Here is a 23,005-nt window from a genome sequence, read left to right as displayed (position 1 = left end):
GATAAGTGTCAAGTGAAGATATGTATGTAGTCAAAACATCCTAAGGGACCTATAGACTTAACCTAGTTTGCAACTTCTAAAAAAACAAGACGAAATCAATAATATTTTTTTATTAGAAATATTTAATAAATATTTAAGATATTAATGATTTACATATTCAAATACATATAATGTATTTAATACCAAAAACCGACAATCATATTAAATGATATTCTTTAATACTTTAACAAATTCATTAAAGTCTCATTAAATAAATGACATTATTAACCATTAAAATGAATTTAATTAATGTATTGACCGGAAGAAAAATGACTTGTTTCTTGAGTCTCGATTTTGACCAACCTGATTTTTTTTTCAATTTATTTATTTTTGTCCAATAATGCATAGACACGTTGTTTCATAATATTAATGTACTTTTTTTTTACAAATACACAATAATTCAAAGCATATAATATATATACTTGGGTATATAATGAGTTTGATATAGTATGTCCATCTCACAAGAAAGAAGGACCAAAATTAAAAACTAAATCCTCATCAAATGGGTTTTCGCTTCCATCAACATATCCTCTTGGGAATTTTATTTGTTGCTTTGATTCTAACTTCAGGTAATTCTAAGAAACAAGTTAGTTTCATACCTCTAAATTGTTTTCCAACATTTACTTTGCATGGAAATACATTTTTTATATTATTTCTTGGTTTATTTACTTTCAACTTAATTTCATATTTAAATTTTACAAACATGAATTTTTTATCTATAATATTTTCAATTTTTTCTAATTGCAGGCGGACTAACGACTGGACAATTTATTCCAGGCTATACTTGTGTGGCAAAATGCATAAATTCGCCAGACTGCAAGCAATCTTGTATTAGTCATGATTTTAAGATTGACAGTAAATGTTTAAATTTTTTTAATATTAATCTTTGTTGTTGTAAGTAATTGATTAATATTGTACCCATGGTTATTTTATAAAACTACAATAAAATGGATACTTGAAAAATGATTTTATTGCAATTCGAGCTAGGACCTTAATTACTATACATGTTTTTTATTATCCTCGATCGAATTCATTCCTAGATGCATGTACCAAAGAATGAGAAATTTCATGTTTGGTTTGGTTTAAGAGAAAAGTGGATAAGTTATAATATATAAACAATTTTGAAAAAAATGGTGGAGCTTCTCATATTTTTAATCGGCAATTCAACCTTCCTTGCCTAGAAAAGTGGGTGTTTAGGCTATCTGCAATCTAGCATTTTTTTTAGTTTTTATATATTTTTAAAAGATTTTGTGGTAATACTTAATTTATTCTTACTTTTATAATTTACGGTACTTTTTTTTTCAAACCATTATTTTTTTTCCTAACAAGAGATATACCTGACCTTTTATTTAACACTTAACTAATTTTTTGTACCAAATCTATTTATTTTAAGATAAAATGATTATGACTCCATGACCAAACCAAGGATTAAACCCTATATATTAATTAAAGTATGTCAAATCACTTGTATTAATAGCATTTGTTAATCAATCCAATATTTCTCCTTTTTAATTTTTACACAACTTAAAATGAGTTTCAATATTACATTTCACTTGTTTTTTTAATCCCACTAATGCATCTTAATTTTACTTTTTATTATATAAATATTATTTATTGTTAAAAGTGGTTTGCTAATCAAGCAATGTGGTACATGATAAGCGCATTTCTAAAAATCGCGGGCTTTGCTATTAGCACCATTACATTGCTATTCAAACCCCCTAAACTTAATTTTCTTAACCAAAATTAAGTTTGACATCTTTGAATAATTTATAAGTGTTTTATGTCAAATATTAACACTTTATATATCCAAAAACTCTTTGAATGTAGGCCAATGTGACCACCAAACATACCATACTAGTGTGCAAGTTAGAGATTTATATTAAAATATTCTTTTACAAATTTAAGACAAAGATAAAGAAAGTTTTTTAAATTGCAACTTGCAAGGTTAACAAATTTTAACTCAAAAAAATTCATACTCAATCTTTAGTCATTCATAATTCGCTTGAATTAATATGTGAGATATAGACTAAAATTATACGATTTTAATTTCTTGCAGTGTATTGTGTCGTTTCTTCAATTGTCGAATCTCATCACCTCTCTCTCTCTCTCTCTCTAAAAGCCTACTTTTTTCCTAGGATTAAAAAAAAAAGAGGAAAGATAGGGCTCACGCTTAAAAAAGAAAAAGAAAAAATAGGCTTCACAAAAATAAGTAAAGATGCGTAGAAAGCTCAGTTCTATGTCTTCTTCTAGTCGTTGTAAAAAAAAAAAATGTCTTCTTCTAATCATGCCATCATGGTACTCCAGAGTCCACAGTAGAACTTGATTAATGCATCACTAAAAATTGTAGCTTTCTTGCTCACCCAAACATAGACAGTGTTTGGGAATCAAAAGAAAAAAAATAAAAAAAGATCTGAAAGTGTCTAAAAAATCGAAAAATGCCATGATCCATGTGGTTAATTAGTATATTTTGGAAAAAAAATAAAAAAAAGACTGGTTTTTGAGTTTAAAAAAAATAATTCTATTTAGAAATCAAATTTCTCCGTTTCTATAGTTAAATATAAATGAATTTGAATGTATAATAAACATAAATTAATAACAAAAATATTTAAGATATTAAATAATATATGCTGAAAGTTAAGTCATATATGTTTTTAGTAATTACACACTTAAAAAGAAATTTGAAAATAATTTTGTAAACAATGTTTGTTCGGTCAGAATTATTTTAAAAATAAGTATTATCAAATAAAAAATATTTTTTTACCAAATTTTAGTTTATTTTTTGAAATATATTTATAGATTTTCATAAAAAAATATGATTAAATGTCATTTGAAACTATATTCACTAGAGCAAATTACACTCGGCTCCTAGGATTAGTGTTTATTACACTCGCACTCCCTCCCTAAAATCTCATTTCTTTTGTCTTCTTTGAACAATTATTGTTACTAACCGTGTTAAATTTTTTTGTTAAATGTTCTAACAACTCCTTTCACTCTCATGTAGTCACAAAATCCTCTCCCAATTTGAAAACACATCGAACTCGTCCTAGGGCTAGCGATTTTTGAATCTCTCTAAATCTCTCCCAGTTTCCAAATGTCTCCACTCAAAAATGCTCACAATCACCTGCAAACGCATCACAACGCTATCAATTTGTCCCAAACACATTCCCAATCTCTTGCTTTTGGTTCAAAAATCAATTGACGAGAGGTGTCAATGTTTGATGAGAATGAAAATTGTCGTTACAAACATTTATGTGACAAGAAACAGAGATGAGTTTTGGCATAAACCTCGATTGACTACACTTGTTGAACCTATTGTCAATGAACCTATCAATGAGGGTATAAATGAACAGGATCCTATAGTTGAGGATGATGTGGGTAGTAATGGAAATTGCCCAATGCACGTTGATAAAGTGTATGTAAGTGATGAAATGTGACTTATGAGAGGTTGAGTGAAGGATCTTCATCTAACAGTGAGTGTAGTCCCTTTGATGAGCATGCAAAAGTCATATGAAGGTAGGCACACATGCATTAGAACAACAAATAACTCTAATGGAAACTCCACTTATTAGCTACCCCGTAATGAGGTAAGTCTTACTTGAAAAATATGGAATTATGCTTTCAAATGATATGCAATTGTATTGGGCTAAGAGAAAGGTGTTTGAAACAAATAATGGTATACATGTTTTATCATACAATGATTTGCCACCATGGGAAGTTGTTGTTAGACATAACAATAAAGGAAGTATGGTGAAACTGTGTGTGAAGCCTGGGGTGTCTAAGAACCCCCAGTTTAAGAGATTTTTGTCTGGATGGATGCAATGAAAAAAGGCTTTGTAAGAGGGTGTAGGCCATGGTTTGGTATTGATGGATGCTACCTAAAATGTCCTTTTGGAAGTACCTTACTTTTTATTGTTTCACTAGATGCAAACAAAGGGATGTTCCTTATTGATGTTGCAGTGGTTGAGATAGAGAATAAATACTTATGGAGATATTTTTTGACATTACTAAAAGAAGCATTGGAATTCGTGCCCGAGTGGAAGGATGACTCCTTTACTATTATGTCTGATATGCAAAAGGTTACTTTTAATCCTTCTTCAATGATATTCATTTTAATTTGTATTTACTTCATTTAATTTTGTAATTGTTACTTTATTATTTTTTGCTATTGGTAGAGTCTTCATGAAATAGTGATTGATGAGTTTCCCAATGTGAGGCATAGATGAGTTGTCAATTTATTTAATTTTTACTATTCTGGACTGTTGTGATTTGACAAGTACATCGTTATTTAAACTTTGCTAATTGTTTTGTTCTGTTGTGATATGAGAAGTGTATGTTGTTTAAATATTGTTCATTATTTTGGACCATGTGTTCTAGGATGTTTCTATTTTAGCCTGCTCATTTATTGTGATTGGTTATTTTATTGATATCGTTTCATGTTAATTGAGGACAATTTCAGACTTTACTGTTCCAACATTTTTATTTTTCATTCTAGTTTTCTTAATTAAATTGAATGTGTTTAGTTACTTTACTGTTTCTATTTCTGGGGCTACGTTTTGTGCCAATCATATGCTTAACCATTTCAAAAAAAAATTCAAATCTTTATTGCTGACAATTCACTTTTGGAAATGTGTCAGCTCACAATGAAGTATTGTTTAATAAAGCAATTAAGAAATTGATGAAGGTGAATTTTGAAGTTACAGATTGGTTATTGTTTGATGATAGACCCAAACACACATGGGTCAGGCATACTTTTGATCCATTAAGCAAGAGTATCCATGTGACAAATAATGTGTGTGAAATATTCAACTCTTGGGTGGGTGCTGATAAGAGCAAGACAATGTTAGCTATGCTTGAATCCGTTATTAAAAGAGTGATGGTTATCTTTCAGAAAATGTATGCAAAAGTAGTTGTAACTCATTTTAAGATGACTTCTAGGACTAGGATTATTTTAGACAAAACAACCTAACATGGAAGATCGTGTCTATTAACATATGTAGACCAATAAGAATTTCAGGTTAAGAATGGTTACGATAACTTTGTTGTTAAGTTGAGATAAAAAAAAATATATGTTGTTGTAATTATTGGCATACTACTGGTTTGACATGCAAACATGCATGTTCTTGTATTACTTATTTAAGAGGTGATGTGGTGGAGAATTATTGTGAAAAGTCGTTTACAACTAGAATGTAGATGGTCTCTTACTTTGAAGTTATTCAACTAATGCCTGATATAGATGCTAACAACAAAGATGATTATCTATTAATTGATTGTCCTCCTCTGAAAAGGATGCCTAGTAGGCCTAGGAAGTTTCAAAGAAAAAGTAATGTTGAGAAGTCGGCAGGAACCCAAAAAGCGAGGTGATCAAACATCGTTTAGTGTTCTACTTGCAATGTATTTGGTCATAGTAGCAGGACTTGCCAAAAGGCTCCTATAGGCAAACAAAACAACAAAAAATAGGTTATAAAGATGATCACATTAAATAATTTTTAGTCATTATTATTATAAATGTCTTACTAATGACATGTTTTCTTATTGGTTTTGCAGAAAACAAATTTTGATTCTACTACTAATGTCCTAAGTTGAATTGGTAATGTTGCCCAAACACATTTAGTTAGACCTGTCCATGCTAAAAACACTGAACCAAGTAACATAGGAGCAATTTGCATCTCTCTATGCTCAAAACACTAAACCAAGTAGCACAATAAAAGTTGGATTTGTGCAGCTCCAAAACTCCAACACAAACCAATCTAAAGTTCCTCAAACCCAACAATTTGGAATCACTTTTCAAGTATTCCTTAAACCAATATGTTTTCAAGATAAAATTCTCAATAAAGTATTTGTCACTTATCTTGTTATTTCACTGTCAGGTATCACACACCAATTTTGAGGTTGCAGACCAATCTTCGAATCAAGATGGAAATACTAACACAACTAGAGGTGCAAAGAAGAAGAGACCAAAAATCCGAGCCAAAAGAAGAATTAGGAATTAAGATATGTAATTGACATATTGTGATGCGTTTTTTTTGGGACAAACTCATTTAAGTATAAGCCTATGTTTTGCCAAAACAACTTTATATTTTATGTTATGTAGGGGTTGTTTTATGAAAAGAAAGCCTAGTGTTGCTACAAACTATACAAGGCTTTATTTTTAGTTTTTTTTTTGGAATACTGTTTTATTGAATGTAAACATGACTAGACCAATTTGATGTAAGGATTCTATTTTATTTGGGAATCACTATTTTATGCTATCAATGATCAACTTCATATTCCAACATTACATTCCAATATTTTATGTTTTCAGGTGACTTAAGTGCTATAGAAGTGGTGCAATATAAATATAAAATAAACATGAACAACTTACTTCCAAATAAGACGATTAAGCTTAACATGATAATTCAATCACAAATACATAACACTCCTACACTATTTTAATAATTTAACATTAATATCTCACCTAACATCAAGATAAAATACACATAGTCAATCATAGTAATGCATAACTAGTATCACAACAACTTAAATAAACAACTATCTAGCCTGGTTACTTAAAGATATTAATAGCACTTAAAATAACAACAATCACAATTAACATAGTAAATGTTTTTTTTTCTAAAATAATCAACTTTGCCTTCATTATCGCAAATTCGTACTTCATGTCTTCTATCTCTGTCTTCAATGTATAATACTCATCATCACCTTGTTTCTCCACCCATGCAAACTTATTACAACTTGTGTTCCTACAGTATAGAATACCCGTTTTAGATTTGCAATGGTCTCGTTACATTTAATTTTCATCACTATTTTGCAACCCCAACAAACTTTATTTGGTATTTTACTCATATTGCACTTGCACTACCACTATTAGAAGAAGTAGTATTTGACTCAAACATTTTGTCTAACATCCTACATGCAAACAAAAAAACATCAAAAAATTCTTCACAAAAGTGTAACATTTTTCATCTGCAAAAGAAAATACAACATGAACACCTAACAACAACCCGGCTGAGATATTTTATTGAACACCTTACATGTAAAAAAAAAAACATGAATCGCACATGAGATTTTTTTTTTAACGAATTCAATTCTATCATAACGTAGGAAATACAAGTGTAATGAATTTTCAAAAAAAATTAGAAGATGTTTATCTATGATGAAAATATGGAAGGAATGGTAGTGTAACAAATCCTTGTGAACGAGTTTAATTTGTTGTTTTTATTCTATTTAGAGTGTTTTTTTTATTTAATATTACAAATTAGATTTGTTAAAGATAAATTGAAATTATAATTTAGTCTTTATTGAAACTAACAATTTATTCTGTCTGTTCATCTATAATTCTATTTAGTGATTTGCAACCTTCTAGACAATTCTTAAACAACCTATTTCAAACAAGACTTGTCTTTTGTCAAGACTCTAACCATTAATTATTATTTAAGTACTCCATGTAGTACTATTAAACATGTGAACACAGACTTTGTATTTGTCACTCCAAACATGCCCTTTCGATTTCCCCTCGGGTTACTATTCAAGATTGTCCCGGCTGTCCCTTGATTTTCTTGACAATGATACTGAAAGCAATAATAAAAAAATCAACACCAAAAGAAATAATAAAGACCAAAAGCTACCTGAAAGCAATAATAAAAAAATCAACACCAAAAGAAATAAAGACCAAAAGCTACGAATGAATGAATACCAGCAAAAGCTTGAATTTTAATTATGACGGAGACATGTTTTTCTTGTTTTCCATGGTCACTTCAAGGGAAAATAAGGACAAAAATTATATTAAATCCTTTTATTTTTTATATTTAAAATTTTAAATTAAATGGTAAAATAACTGAAATTATTTTTAATTACTTAATAATATAACAACTTTATGACAACAAGTCTCGAATAAATAGTCTATTTAATCTTTATAATTTAGTTTTTATATTTTTTTATTTAATATTATTCTCCGTTCTTTTTTCATTAAATGATGACGTAATTAACAAAATACTAATATTACACCATTAGTGTCACCTCACTCTCGTACCATCCCGTGTGTTTCACGTCACTAATTCCTTATATTAATTATTTAAAACAAAACATGTTGTTTGGCTTCCGGTCAAAATGAGTGAAGAAGTATGCATTTTAATCGTCCAGGAAAGAGAAACAAAATCGCTATATTAATTTCATAAAATTAGCTCAAATCACTTTAGTATTATGAGAAAATAAAGAAAAAAAACTGCACTGGTTCAAAAATACATTTAAGTATTTTTCTAATAATCAATTTAATCCATAAATTTGTTGTAAATAAATTAATTCAACAATTTTATTATAAATATGTCATTGATGTAATTTATCAATAAGTCACATAATTTTAGGAACACTCTATCATTAAGTGTCATAATTTAAAGATGAAATTATGAATATGTTTAACTCTTACATTAATTTATTACAATATTTAGATAGTTATTGATACTAAGTTATCAATAAATAAATTAATCTTTGATCCCAATACATTTTGATGAAATAAAGACAAACTTTAACATGACATATTTGTATTGAGTAATAATACATAAACACATTTTTAATATCATTTTTTTTACTACTACATTATAAATATTATCATATTTATGACTTCATTTGTTTATAGAAAAAGAGATAAAAAATAAATAAATAATAAAATAAGTTACACACTTTAATTTAAAACTTTCATTCTCTTTTTGTTTTTTCCCCATACGAAATGATATTTATATATTTTTTTTCCTCCTCTTAGATGTCAAACAACATATTGTATATTAGATGTTCACGTAACATTTTTTGGTTTGGCATTTACGCAAAGTGTTGTTGAGAAAATAAAGCACCAATATTTAGCACGTCACATGTCATCGATGTCAATGCTTGCCTTGGAACTGCAAAAAGCAACCAAACCAAACAAGGAGGCCACGCCATCATCACCTCTCCCTTAGAAAACGAGCCCAATTAATTTTTTTTTATAAAAATACATTAAAAAATGGAAAGCGTCCCAATTTTGCACCCTCGTGCGTGGGCCCACTCAAGACAAAACGCACCCGTTTCGCTCCACAGTCCACACCATTACCTCCCTCTCTCTCACTCTGTGCCGCGCTCAACCACCTCCACCATCACTCGCTTTCTCTTCTCTCTCGGGTTCTCTCTCGGGTTCTCTCTCTCTCTCTCTCTCGCACACCGAAACCGAAAGCGATAATATATAGAGAGAGAGAGAGTAAGAGGAGTGCACTGCACACGAGGTAGAGAGAAGGAACTAACTCACCGAACAGTGAAACCAAGACATTCTGAATTTGAGCTTCGGTTAGTAATTCGGAGTGTTTGTTTGTTTGACTTCGATGGCTTCGAATTCCGAGCTGGTGCGAACCGTTGTGGAGTCAGTGCTGGGCGTTTCGGTCTCCGATTCGGTGATGGTGATCGCGGCCACTTCCGTCGCCTTGGTGATCGGGCTTCTCGTTTTCGTGTGGAGGAAATCTTCGGATCGGAGCAAGGAGCAGAAGCCGCTCGCGGTGCCGAAGTTGCTGGTGAAGGAAGAAGAAGAAGACGAAGTCGATGCTGGTTCGGGGAAGACCCGAGTTGCCATTTTCTTCGGAACTCAAACTGGTACCGCTGAGGGCTTTGCCAAGGTGCGTGCGTGTGGATATTTATTACTTTTTTGCCACTTTTTTTAGGTGATTTTTGGTTGCTGCTTTTCAATTTCGTTGAATTGATTATAGATATAAAGTGTTAGTTGTTCCTGGAAATGTTCTTGAGGGAATATTTCTTTATTTGCTTTTAAAGTGTAAAATTAAAGTGATTCGGATAGTGGACTGGGGCCACTTTTTAACTTCAAAATTAATGGTTCAGTGGGAGATTGCCAGTATCATCAATGCTTATGCACCGCAAGTAGAACTGTGAGACACTTTTGAAAGAAAAGTTTTTGGAAGATTTGAAGGGGTTGGTTCAAGGTTTTGCGCAAGAAAAGACTCTTACAGGACGAGATTTAAAGTAAGGCAATTTACAAGAACTCAGGGTGGTTTTGGCTTTAGAGAGCTAGATGAAAAAGGGTAATCTGTTCTTAATTTCTCAATGGTATATGATTTCAATATTATAAACACTTGTTTTAAGAAGTGAGAGAAACATCTAATCGCTTATAAGAGTCAAACCTCAAGGTCACAAATTAATTTCTTTTTTATAAGGAGTTCTGATAAAAGAGTTTGCTATAATTGCAAGGTAATTCCACGAGAAAGTTTTATTACACAACAGAGTCTTGATCTTTAATGTTTTTTTAAGAGTTGTAAACAATAAATCTGAAAAGTTACAAATCCAAGAATCAAGTGGTGACAACTCAAGCATTTTCAATCCCGGATCCTGGTGCGGAACAGCTGACCTCAAAACCCCTATAGAAGAATAACGGATAGTGGGGTGAGACAGAAATGAAAGTTAGAAATAAGAGAAAGAAAATTTTGCATGAAGGGACAATCCAAAGCTTTTAAGGATTTTTACTGAGATCTTGGGGGCTAAGAATGGAGAATGGAAGATATATATAAGCTTGCCAAAAATACAAAAAGGAAATCAAGAGATTTTGGACTAAGTAATATATATCAAGGATGAAGAAGGAAAAGTTTTGGTTATACACCAAGATATCAAAGATAGGTGGAGAGCTTTTTCTATAAGCCTTTTAATGATGGGTAAGGATCATCCTGTAATATAGAAGGATTAGAAATCCAAGAGGACGAACACAATTTGACCTACCATCAGAAAATTCGAGTTGGAGGTAAAAGAAGCTCTTAAGAGGATGAATAATGGTAAAATCGTTAGTCCTAATGGTATTTCTATTAAAGTTTGGAAAATGTCATAAGACTTTGTACTCCTCACGTTACAAGCTGATCTTGTGGGTTAGAGTTAGGCCCTAATTTCAAATTCTAAGAGCACCACAAGAAAAAGGATGCTGGTGGTGTCAATTTGGAAATGACTCCCTGCAATTACATCTTCATAGTGGAATAATTATGGCATTTTCTAATTTTAGCTAGAAAACCATTATGAAATAATACCTTTTTGTAATGATGAAGCTAATGCCACTATTTCCAAAAAGCTTGAATTAAAGGGGTATTTTGTTGTTTTCCTAAGAGCACTTTGTATTTATACCTGCAGTCAAGCATGTATATGATATAACACTACTTTTATTTGCTCTTTATATTTTTATTATAGGCTTTGGCAGAGGAGATCAAGGCTAGGTATGAAAAAGCAGCTGTCAAAGTTGCTGACCTGGTAAGTTGGCCTGGGATGAAATTTTGGCAATCCCTTTGTTATGGTTGTAGTAGGGAAAATGTGGTACTTTTTAAAATGTTTTTGTTAAGGGGACTTTCAGAGAGTCTTCGGAACTAGTGACCTGTGGAATTATTCTATAGAAACTCCAAATGGTAAAATGTAGCTTACTGGATGTGGCTTAAGTATTTGATGTATATAAATTGAACTAGGATGACTATGCAATGGATGATGATCAATATGAAGAGAAGCTGAAGAAAGAGTCACTTGCATTTTTCATGTTGGCAACGTAAGAATTATGCACATGAAAAGTGGTTGAAAACTTGAAGTTCATTATTATTATTATGTTATTGTTGTTATTTTGAAATCTGTTGTATTTGATGCATTTGGACCTGACATGGCAGATATGGAGATGGAGAGCCAACTGACAATGCTGCAAGATTCTACAAATGGTTTACTGAGGTTTGTAGTATTACATCACTCTTCTAAGAAATTCAAGATTTGGTCTCTCTCTCTCTCTCTCATGGCTCTGCATAAAAAGGATTCTAAGTTTTGGAGACATAATTTTAGGGTAAAGACGAGAGGGGTATCTGGCTTCAACAGCTCACGTATGGTGTTTTTGGCTTAGGTAACCGGCAATATGAACATTTTAATAAGGTAAAATTCAGATGATTCTAATTTTGTTTATTTGACAAAAGCAGTTCATCATCTGATCTTGTTTTCTTCTGAAACAGATAGGTAAAATAGTTGATGAAGAACTTAGTGAGCAAGGTCTGTTATCTCATCATCTGTATTTTCTTGTGAGCTCATAAAATTAAATTGTTATATAGGCTCCTTTTTTATTGCATGATTCTGCTGGCATTATTACCTGGGAACAGCTGAGGGGCTTGATATGTTTATTCATCATTGTCATTTGTGGTGAAGATGTTTGTTTTCCTCCCCAAAATCCATTTATTTTCTTGTGTGATTTTGTTTTGGTAGCTTAGCATGGGCTGGTGCTTTAGTATGTTAGATCCAAAGCTTTTAGTATGGCAGTATGCCATACTTGATACTAGAAATCTATTGGATGGAAAAATGTTCTGATACTTGCAGAAAATACTATAAAATATTTGTTGGAAAATTTTGTTATATATATTGATTGACTTCCAGATATACCTAGCCCACTTACTAGACTTCACTTATGTCTTATTGATGGAATTTAATTATATACAATTACAAGTATAGTTTATCTTTTAACAATATAGGAAGAACTTGTATTGCTAAAGTGTAGATTTAAAATTTTTGCGAATTTATGTTTAAAATTTAAATACATAGAAGTTATATTTATGGGAAGTGAAAACATGAATCTATGTTTTTAGGTTTACACGAGTCTTAAATGGTGTTAAAGTAGTTTTCAACTTTGCATAGATATCTTATATGCAGGCTTTTGTTTTGCACAGGTGCAAAGCGTCTTGTTCCATTGGGACTAGGTGATGACGATCAATCCATTGAGGATGATTTTGTTGCTTGGTAAGTGTCATCCTGTTATGCATAAGATTCACTGGGGAATATATAAAAATTGTATGAAATTTGGTGTGTGGCTATTGCTTTTCTCCATTTAGAATGTTTCTGAATTTGCTTTTCCTTTGCAGGAAGGAATCTCTATGGTCTGAGTTGGATCAGTTGCTCCGGGATGAGGATGATGTAAATACTGTATCTACTCCTTATAAGGCTGCTATTCCTGAATATCGAGTGGTTATTCATGATTCCACCGTCACATCTTGCAATGATAATCACTTAAATGTGGCAAATGGTAATGCTGTGTTTGATATTCACCATCCTTGCAGGTATTTGAAGTTGTGCATGTTGATTTATGGCTGTTGTTATTGTTTACTAAACTTGATACAATGAAACTGTTGTATCTTTCTTGAAGGGTTAATATTGCCGCTCAAAGAGAACTTCACAAACCTGAGTCTGATCGTTCTTGCATACATTTGGAGTTTGACATATCCGGGACTGGCATAATGTAAGTTGGACTATCTGTTTCTTGGCAAAGAATAAACTTATTTTATTGGTAAGCAAGAAAACAATAACAGGGCCAAGCCCCAAGAAAAAAAGAAAGAAAATAGCCATGGGCAATTACTATTATATTTTATCTTTTATGATCTTTAAATAAAATTTTGCAAAAAAAAAAATATTTTGAGAATTTATGTATTTATTTTAAAGATATGATAGGATTATTGTGAAAATTTTCTGATTTAGTTCTATTTGGATATGATGTGGTTGGAAGTATTCTAATTGCTATGGGTTTTAAAATGTTATTCTGATTTAGGGTGATATTTTCTTGATTTTTTGTATAGTTTCCTTAGATAGCTTGATGCTAATTCCTAATTTTTAGAGATTGATTCAAACACATTGTATATAAATATGTTGTACAAATCATTCATAAGGCATATAAGAAAGTATTCTCTTTCAGTTGTTAGCCATTAAGTAATCATGTGGATGGTTTTGTTTGATCTTTCTCAGATATGAAACTGGTGACCATGTGGGTGTTTTTGCTGAAAACGGCGATGAAACTGTTGAAGAAGCTGGAAAGTTGCTGGGTCAGGATTTAGATTTGGTATTTTCCATTCACACTAATAATGAGGATGGTACTCCTCTAGGAAGTTCTCTGCCACCTCCTTTTCCTGGCCCTTGCACACTGCGCTTTGCTTTGGCACATTATGCAGATCTCTTGAATCCCCCACGCAAGGTTTTTATATGACCTTCACTGACTGTTTTCCATATTTTTTTCTTTCTTATTATGTAGTTTATAATTGGTTTTACTTGTTATAAGTATAACAGTATGTTTCGATAGATTTTTCTTTTAAGAAAAATAAAGAAATAGTTAGCTGTGCTTCTCTTTCAGGCTTCTTTAGTGGCTCTGGCTGCACATACTTCGGAACCCAGTGAAGCAGATAGATTAACATTCCTCTCATCTCCTCAGGGGAAGGTTGAAAATTTTGCTAAGAGTTATACTGTTTCTGTTTTCAAGTTGGGACTTTTCTATCTTTTCCTCTGTTAATAATAGTTTTGAAAAATTGTTTTCCAGGATGAGTACTCCAAATGGCTGGTGGGAAGTCAGAGAAGTCTCCTTGAGGTAATGGCTGAGTTTCCGTCAGCAAAACCACCGCTTGGTGTGTTTTTTGCTGCAGTAGCCCCTCACTTACAACCTCGTTATTATTCTATTTCATCCTCGCCTAGGTGATTATCTTATACTATCTAAAATATATGAACTAAGTTTTATGATTGAAGTGGCCAACAAATAACGTTGCTTAGTTATTATATTCTAGGTTTTCCCCGCAAAAGGTGCATGTAACTTGTGCCTTGGTATGTGGTCCAACTCCTACTGGAAGAATTCACAAAGGAGTATGTTCAACCTGGATGAAGGTATCAACTTTTGATGGATTCATTTTGTTCTATCAAATTCTTGTTTCAACGTCTTGGACTCTTTTTTCATAATCTTTGTGTGAATTTCCCCCTTCTGAGTGCTCGCAATTGCTAATCAAGCTTTATTATATGTAACCTGAATCTCTCAAATTATCAGAATGCCATTCCCTTAGAGAAAAGCCGTGACTGTAGTTGGGCTCCTATTTTTATCAGAACATCAAACTTCAAGTTACCAGCTGATCATTCCATTCCTATTATTATGGTTGGTCCTGGTACAGGCCTGGCACCTTTCAGGGGATTTTTACAGGTACGTTAACATTTTACAGATGTTTTGGAGTTTTTAAATATTTATGGAAATCAGGTTGCTAGCTTTTGCATAATATTAAATGAAGAGGGGAAGTTTTGGGGTGGAGGTGTAGAATAGAAACTAAAGGATGGGAAGGAAACATAGGAACCAAAAAGATAAGTACGTAAAATCAAGCACAATATTGAGCTAAGGCCTTGTTCGGGGTGGTTGCGAGTTTTTGTTTTCGGTTTTCAAATGCAATTTTCAAAACAAAAGGTGTTCAGAAAAAATGGAATTGAATTGGTTTTTAACTTAATTTGAAAACAGTTTTACATTCATTATCATAACCAAGAAAAACTTTTGTGAATTTGGTTTTTAGTTTTAAAAAACACATTATCGCCCTGCCCCCGCCGTTGCTGCCGCCACCACACCCTGCCGTTGCCACCTCCACCACCACACCTCCGCCACCACCATTCCACCACCACCACCACCATTGTTGCCGCCTTCAATGTTGTTGATGCCATTGCTATCACTATTCCACGCCACCACCGTTGCCGCTGCCACCACCACCACCCCTACCACCACCATTCAACAATTGATATCACCACTATTGCTGTTAGTGCCGCTGCCACCACCATCATTCAACTGCTACTATTGTCACCACTACTATTGTGCTACCTTCATTGTCGTTGCCACTGCTGTTGCCACTATTACACTCCACCATCACCCATAATTTAAAAAATTGAACCATTGATTCACCCGGTCAAGGCATTGGCTCACTAGGTCAATGGTCAAACCAATGGGTCACTAATTGACCCGCATGACCTGGGCTTTATTAAAAAAAATTAAAACTTTATATCCAACCTTAATTGACCCACATGACCTAGCGCGTTTCCTTTCTTGGGCATGACCTAGCCCGAGTTAATGGGTCACTAGTCTAACCGCAAACCTGATCAAGTCGTACTGGGTTGTACCAAATTCAATGCATGGTTGATTCAATAGGCAACTCGAACCGACCAGACATTCAGGTCGTGGTCTGACCAGTTGTGTCGGTCCGGGTTTTAAAACACAATCATTACCATTCCATTGCTATTACCATCACCATTCCACCACCAGTGCCACCATTGTCGACACCATTATTCCACCCCCACCACCGCCACCGACACCACCACTATCGCCACTCCCACCCCCGCTACCTCTGCCAACACCATTATTTCATTGTAGAGTAAGATAAGATAAAACGCTTGTCTCATTTTATTTATCTTTAATTTGTAACATCTTTTTGAAAACTAAAAAAAAATTAAAGCGAAACTCAAAACTCAAACCTAAAACTGATATTGATTTTTAAAAATTTCAAAAGGAAAAACAGGAAACCACACTGAACGGGGCCTTAAGATATGAAATATCTAGTTCTAATTCTATGAGAATTAGAAGCTCCAATTCAACTCCTAGTTTGTTGGAAAAATCTAGTTTACCTAAAGGATTAAATGCTTGTTTGGGAATATAGTTTGTTTTGTAGGAAGTAATCACTTATTTTTCAAAAAAAATTTAAAAAATTGGCAAAAATAAGAGATTATTTCTTTAAAATAAATTGAATCAATACACACTAATTTCTAGATTTCCAAAATGTTCCTGAATAACATGATACCATTGAATCCAGGAACTTAATTTATGGTAAGACTTTGCTTTTTAATTGTTGCATTATCTTTGATTTACCCAGGAAAGATTGGCCCTCAAAGAGGATGCCGTTCAACTTGGTCCTGCATTACTCTTCTTTGGATGTAGGAATCGACAAATGGTAAAATAATTGCTTGGTGGGCTTTTTTAATCCTGATGGAGTTTTAGAATGATCCGGGATTTTCCTGTGTATAGGATTTTATTTATGAGGATGAGCTAAAGAATTTTATGGAACAAGGTGCTCTGTCAGAGTTGATAGTCACATTCTCGAGAGAGGGACCTGAAAAGGAGTATGTTCAACACAAGATGATGGATAAAGTAAGTGTCATTATCAACCTAGTAGGCAACAGATGCACTATGGATAAATTTTTTGATTGCATTAATTCTGTGTGCAGGCTGCAAATCTGTGGAATTTGATTTCTCAGGGAGGTTATCTTTATGTTTGTGGTGATGCTAAGGGCATGGCCCGAGATGTTCATCGGACTCTTCATACCATTGTCCAGCAGCAGGTGCTGATGCCTAATTGTCTTTTTTCATCCCTCCCTTTCCTCAACCCTAAGGCTTGGAAGTGTCCACTTCGGTTATAACTTATATATATATATATATATATATATATATATATATATATATATATATATATATAAAGAGAGAGAGAGAAGAGAAATCAAGGTACTCTAAGAGTAACTTTAAAAGAATTACCTTTCATCCTCACCATTGATTTTCTTTTAATCTAATGGTTCTAATGAGTAACTCACCTTTAACCATTAGATTAAAAAAAAATAAAGGGTGGAGATGATGAATCTTGGAGTAACTTGATCTCTTCACATATAGATATAGGGATTTGCGAACATACTCCAATCAAAAATCAAGTGTATGTTAGCAAATCCCATATCGTTTTGAAAATAAATAATGACTCTATCACCTTATGTTGGCAAAATCACAAGATTGGGTTAATTTTTTTAAAAAAATTACAATAATGGTTAGATTTTGAAAATATTACAGCCTATGGGTAAGTTGTGTTTTAAAACACGACTTTAAAACACAAATTATCTTCTTATCAAAAAAATATTAAATGCCTTAAGTCGGGATCCAGGACACGATTTCATTTTTTTCAACAACAACAACAACAACAACGCCTTATCCCACTAGGTGGGGTCAGCTACATGGATCAACTTCCGCCATAATGTTCTATCAAGTACCATACTTTTATCCAAATCATTAAGTTCGAGATCCTTTTTGATAACCTCTCTTATAGTCTTTTTGGGTCTTCCTCTGCCTCGAATTGTTTGCCTTCTCTCCATCTGATCTACTCTCCTCACTATAGAGTCTACCGGTCTTCTCTCTACATGCCCAAACCACCTAAGTCTATTTTCCACCATCTTCTCTACAATAGGCGCTACTCCAACCCTCTCTCTACTAGCTTCGTTTCTAATTTTATCCTGTCAAGTCTTACCACACATCCACCGCAACATCCTCATCTCCGCTACACCTACTTTATTCTCATGTTGGCTCTTGACCGCCCAACATTTTGTTCCGTACAAAATCGCCGGTCTTACCGCAGTCTGATAAAACTTTCCCTTTAGCTTGATCGGTACCTTTGCATCACATAACACCCCCGATGCTTTTCTCCATTTCATCCATCCTGCTTGAATGCGATGATTCACATCCCCTTCAATTTCTCCATCATCCTGTATTACAGACCCAAGATATTTAAACCGTGTGACTTGAGGGATAATATGGTCTCCTATTTTCACCTCTGAGTTAGAAACCCTCCTTCTTTTGTTGAACTTACATTCCATATACTCCGATTTGCTTCTGCTTAGGCGAAAACCATGTGTTTCTAGAGCTCGTCTCCAAGTTTCCAACCTCTCATTCAACTCCTCCCTCGACTCTCCAAGGAGGACTATGTCATCTGCAAAAAGCATGCATCTCGACGCTATCTCTTGGATTTGTTCCGTGAGGACATCCAGAATTAAGGTAAAAAGGTAGGGGCTAAGGGTTGACCCTTGATGCAAACCAATTGTGATGGGAAAATCGTCTGACTCTCCACCCTGTGTCCTAACACTAGTCGATACCCTATCATACATATCTTGGATAGCTCGAATATATGCAACCCTAACCCCTTTCTTCTCTAGAGCTTTCCACAAAATCTCTCTAGGCACTCTATCATACGCTTTCTCCAAGTCAATAAAAATCAAGTGCAAGTCTTGTTGGTCCATGTGATATTGCTCCATCACCCGCCGTAATAAATAGATCGCTTCCATGGTCAACCTTTCCGGCATGAAACCAAATTGATTCTCAGTAACTTGAGTCTCCTTTCTTAATCTCCGTTCGATCACTCTTTCCCATAATTTCATGGTATGACTCATGAGCTTGATTCCCCTATAATTTGCACAATTTTGTATATCCCCCTTGTTCTTATAGATTGGCACTAACGTGCTTCTCCTCCATTCCTCCGGCATGCGTTTTGACCTCATAATTTCATTAAAGAGTTTGGTGAGCCACTCAAGACCTCTATCTCCAAGAGTTTTCCATACTTCAATAGGTATGTTGTCTGGCCCCACCGCCTTACCGTTACTCATTCTTTTCAACGCTTCCTTTACTTCCTGTTTCTGAATCCGACGATAGTACTTATAGTTCCGGTCCTCTTCTCTTGTGTCTAGACTGCTAGAGTCATATCCATATCCATCATTAAATAAGTTGTGGAAATACGCCTTCCACCTTTCCTTGATATCTTTTTCATGCACTAAGACTTTGCCTTCTTCATCCTTAACACACTTTACTTGATCCAAATCTCTAGTCTTCCTCTCTCTACCCTTAGCAAGCCTATATATAGATCTTTCTCCGTCCCTGGTTCCTAGAGCTTGGTATAGTCCGTCAAAAGCTTGGGCTCTTGCCTCACTCACCGCCTTTTTGGTTTCATTTCTAGTTATCTTATACTTATCCCAAGTTTCAGAATTTCTACACCTAGACCACTCCTTGAAACACTCCTTTTTTACTCTAACTTTGCTCTGAACACTTTCATTCCACCACCACGATTCTTTACCCCTAGGTCCAAAACCTCTAGATTCACCCAACGTCTCTTTAGTCACTTTAACAATCTCTTGGGACATCTTGTTCCACATATCATTTGCACTTCCTTGTGATTGTCCACACCATCCCTCCCATATCTTTTGTTGGAAGATTCCTTGTTTCTCACCCTTCAAGTGCCACCATTTGATCCTTGGTGCTACCATAGGACTTCTTCTCTTTGCCCTATCTCTAATTCTTAAAAAAGAAAAAAAATACTAAAGTCGTTTCTACTAACACTACTTCTATAAAAAAAAATATAAAATGCTTGAATTCGTGATCCAAAGCACGACTTCATTATTTTTTATTTTTTTTTTTAAAATGCAACGTTCTAAAGTCATGTTTTAAAACAGGACTTACCCATATGCTGTAATATTTTCAAAATCTACCCATTCTTGTAATTTTTTTTTTTAAAAATTAACCCATTCCTTTGATTTTGCCCCTTATGTCCATTTTTCTTTGCAGTGTCTTTTTTATAGACCTAGGGGGCTTTAAAAATTATCTGGAAAAGATGTCTATTTTTTCTAACTTTATTTAACCTTTTTAATAATTAATAATTGCCATGATGCACATGCATGTGTGTTGATTGTGGAACATTTTTCCCTATCTCCCACTTCATTCTGATTTAGCCTTAACTTTAGTTTTCAGAAGCTGAGTAGGTTAGGGGGTGACCTGGACCACCTCCGTAGTTACTGACCCTGTTTTGTAATTCATCTGCTGATTTTACTGTACTTGCTCATGCTCTCGGTATACATTTATCTTTTATTTAGGGTACTCAATTGACTTCTTTGAATCATGTATAACTTCAAAACTTTTGCAAAGCATTGAATTTATGATACTGTCCTTTCTTCTGACTCTTCAGTCCAACTTATTTTTGGTTGAGAAGTCATTCACAGTTAATACACTATACGGGGATGTTAGGAAGAGCTTATAGGGAACTTATTTGATGAAGTTTATCAAAATAAGTTTTTATTTTTTATTTTTTTTATTCCTATAAGTTTCATGGTTAAAGTTATGACATAAGCTTTTTATTGAATAAACACTTAATTTTTGCCTAATTGCATCTTATGTTAATCAGAACTATGTCTACAACCATGTTTCTGGGTTTAATTTCAGGAAAATGTGGACTCTTCAAAGGCAGAGGCTATAGTTAAAAAACTCCAGATGGATGGACGTTATCTTAGAGATGTCTGGTAAATTTTCTGATTATTCATCTTTCTGGGTTGTGCCTTCCTTGCTATTTGGTCTGTTAAGTTCAAGATTGGTTGAAGGATATTTGATACTCTTCTATCACGGAGTTTTGGGACACCAATGATGGAGGCTGAAATTTCCTTGAGAAAGCAAATCGTTTTCGTGGACATTTGTGTGGTTTTCTTATATTTTTCGCCGCCTTGATATTCTCTCTTGTCATGATATTTGAACTAGGATTATTTTTAGGGGGACTGATAGATAGCTTCATAGATGATTTAATACGTATAGGTCGCACTAGTTTATTTCCAATGGCCATGTATCAAATTGTAGGAATTGGCAATGAATAAGCACTCGATTAATGAAATAATTCTTCTAGTTGATGAAAATTTTGTATAGTGCTATCATAGCTTCATTATTCATTTTATAATTTGATTAGGCTTACTCTTTCAGTAATTGTTGAACACAAAATTCTTCACGTAAAATGTAAAGTCTCAACAACATTGATCTTACAATTGGGAATGTTGGTTGTGCTAAGAAGGGCTAAGAAAAGATGGTATGAATCCTCTTAAGTGAATTTTCAGTCAAATGTTGTATCTATCTCTATTTTTGTAAATATTAAATAGGGTTTTTTTTTTATCAAAATTTGTTATTGTTGACTACGAGAGAGACCATTTTTTTTCTCAAGTCACTTGAGAGAATCCATTTATTAGCAAATGGATTAATCTATTTTAGATAAAGCACATCGACCCGTGCTTTCTATCAAACCCCGTCCGTTTAATATATTTTTTATTTTTTTAACTAATATTTGTTATAAAAAAAAAAAAAGGATAGCCCTCCAGGTTGCTGTTTGTGTAATTCGTGTAATCATTGGTACGAAATAGCAACGCTGTTTCTGAAAAAAAAATATTAATTTTACCACATAAGTAATATCACTGTCGCATAACATATTCTTGCTAAAAACAAATCGCATGTTTAATTGTTTTTTTTTTCCTATAGAAACTCCTAATTGATCTAAAACATTTAGAAAAAATGTTTTTAATAGAAAATTATTCAATATAAGTACAGGATACTTATATAAAATATTTTATTCAATCATATTGAACTTCGTAGCTCATTATATGTCAGAAATAAAAAAGAATCTATAAACAAGATATCCTTAAACAGGAAAAAGGATTGAGTAAGGAAACCCTTGAAGGTGGTAGATAACAACCCCACTAAGAGCATATGCAGCACAAGTTTTTTATGTGTTTTTTAATCATTTTTTATGGTTCCACGGTATTTTTTGTGGTTCTCACAATGTTATGTCACTCATAAGAAACTTATACAGAATTTTACTCAAATTCAAAAAACTGAAAGAAATTTAAACATTTAAATTATTTTATTATAACTTAATTATTATTCCAATAAAATAATTAATTAATTTTTGCAGTTTTTATGTATACAAATAATAAATACGAATAAATAAAGAAAATATTGAATATAAATTAAAAATAAAAAAATTACATAACATTAAAAGGAAATGTGTAACAATAAAAAATACATTTTTACATAATAGATAATTAAATACAATGACATTGAAATTAAAAACATAATGATAAAAAATAAAAAATATTACATAAAATTAATTGTTATTTTTATTTTCGAAACGTTCCCAAATATGTTCAACTAAATATGCTTGATGTTGACGGTGTTTTTGTTTGTCATGAAGTTGTGCTCTCCTTTGGAGGTATGTTGATATGGTGAGCACCTAAAGATACTTCGAATGTTGAAGTGTTATTACCTACACTATCGTAATCAATATTATTTTGATATGTGTCACATTCGTCATCAACAATCATGTTATGCAATATGATGCATGCATAGATAATATTCTTCATTTTACCAACATCCCAAAAACCTGCCGGACCACGTATAATTATGAATCGAGATTGGAGCACTCCAAACACCCATTCTACATCCTTTCTTGTCGATTCTTGTCGTTGTGCAAATAATTTTTGCTTTTCTACTTGTGGCATTGAGATGGTCTTCACAAACGTGGCAAAGTCTGGATAAATGTCATCCGCTAAATAGTATCTCATATTATAT

The 23,005-nt window shown here is 33.1% G+C and overlaps 1 protein-coding gene and 1 long non-coding RNA gene across 3 annotated transcripts; both read left to right on the top strand.

The window, feature by feature from the left end:
• The first annotated feature begins 480 nt into the window (after window positions 1-480).
• LOC100809374 (uncharacterized) lies at window positions 481-1,002 on the top strand. The gene is made up of 2 exons (XR_137226.4): window positions 481-608; window positions 787-1,002. It is a non-coding gene; the product is annotated as an uncharacterized lncRNA (long non-coding RNA).
• An 8,135-nt stretch (window positions 1,003-9,137) lies between these two features.
• LOC547712 (NADPH:P450 reductase) lies at window positions 9,138-21,306 on the top strand. 2 transcript variants are annotated; one of them, NM_001249813.2, is made up of 18 exons: window positions 9,138-9,668; window positions 11,233-11,292; window positions 11,502-11,578; window positions 11,694-11,751; window positions 11,860-11,946; window positions 12,024-12,060; window positions 12,729-12,798; window positions 12,921-13,115; window positions 13,202-13,294; window positions 13,795-14,020; window positions 14,177-14,260; window positions 14,360-14,511; window positions 14,601-14,697; window positions 14,855-15,004; window positions 16,704-16,781; window positions 16,856-16,978; window positions 17,056-17,169; window positions 20,846-21,306. In NM_001249813.2, the coding sequence occupies exons 1-18, from the start codon at window positions 9,381-9,383 to the stop codon at window positions 20,924-20,926; spliced, it is 2,070 nt and encodes a 689-aa protein (NP_001236742.2). In that variant the 5' UTR covers window positions 9,138-9,380; the 3' UTR covers window positions 20,927-21,306. The 2 variants fall into 2 exon arrangements, with proteins under 2 accessions (NP_001236742.2, XP_014622006.1); XM_014766520.2 differs by lacking the exon at window positions 9,138-9,668 and adding an exon at window positions 9,894-10,088.
• Window positions 21,307-23,005: the final 1,699 nt, after the last annotated feature.

This window comes from Glycine max, chromosome 14 (genome assembly GCF_000004515.6).
Source record: "Glycine max cultivar Williams 82 chromosome 14, Glycine_max_v4.0, whole genome shotgun sequence".
Classification (NCBI taxonomy): domain Eukaryota; kingdom Viridiplantae; phylum Streptophyta; class Magnoliopsida; order Fabales; family Fabaceae; genus Glycine; species Glycine max.
Note: the sequence above shows the minus strand (reverse complement) of the source record. Positions and strands in the feature narration are given on the sequence as shown.

Bases quoted from the DNA above. Each gene is read 5' to 3' on its own strand.
- LOC547712 (NM_001249813.2), top strand. From the start codon at position 9,381: ATGGCTTCGAATTCCGAGCTGGTGCGAACCGTTGTGGAGTCAGTGCTG. The intron at 11,293-11,501 runs GTAAGTTGGCCT...AAATTGAACTAG, and splicing joins CTGTCAAAGTTGCTGACCTG to GATGACTATGCAATGGATGA. The intron at 11,579-11,693 runs GTAAGAATTATG...CTGACATGGCAG, and splicing joins GCATTTTTCATGTTGGCAAC to ATATGGAGATGGAGAGCCAA.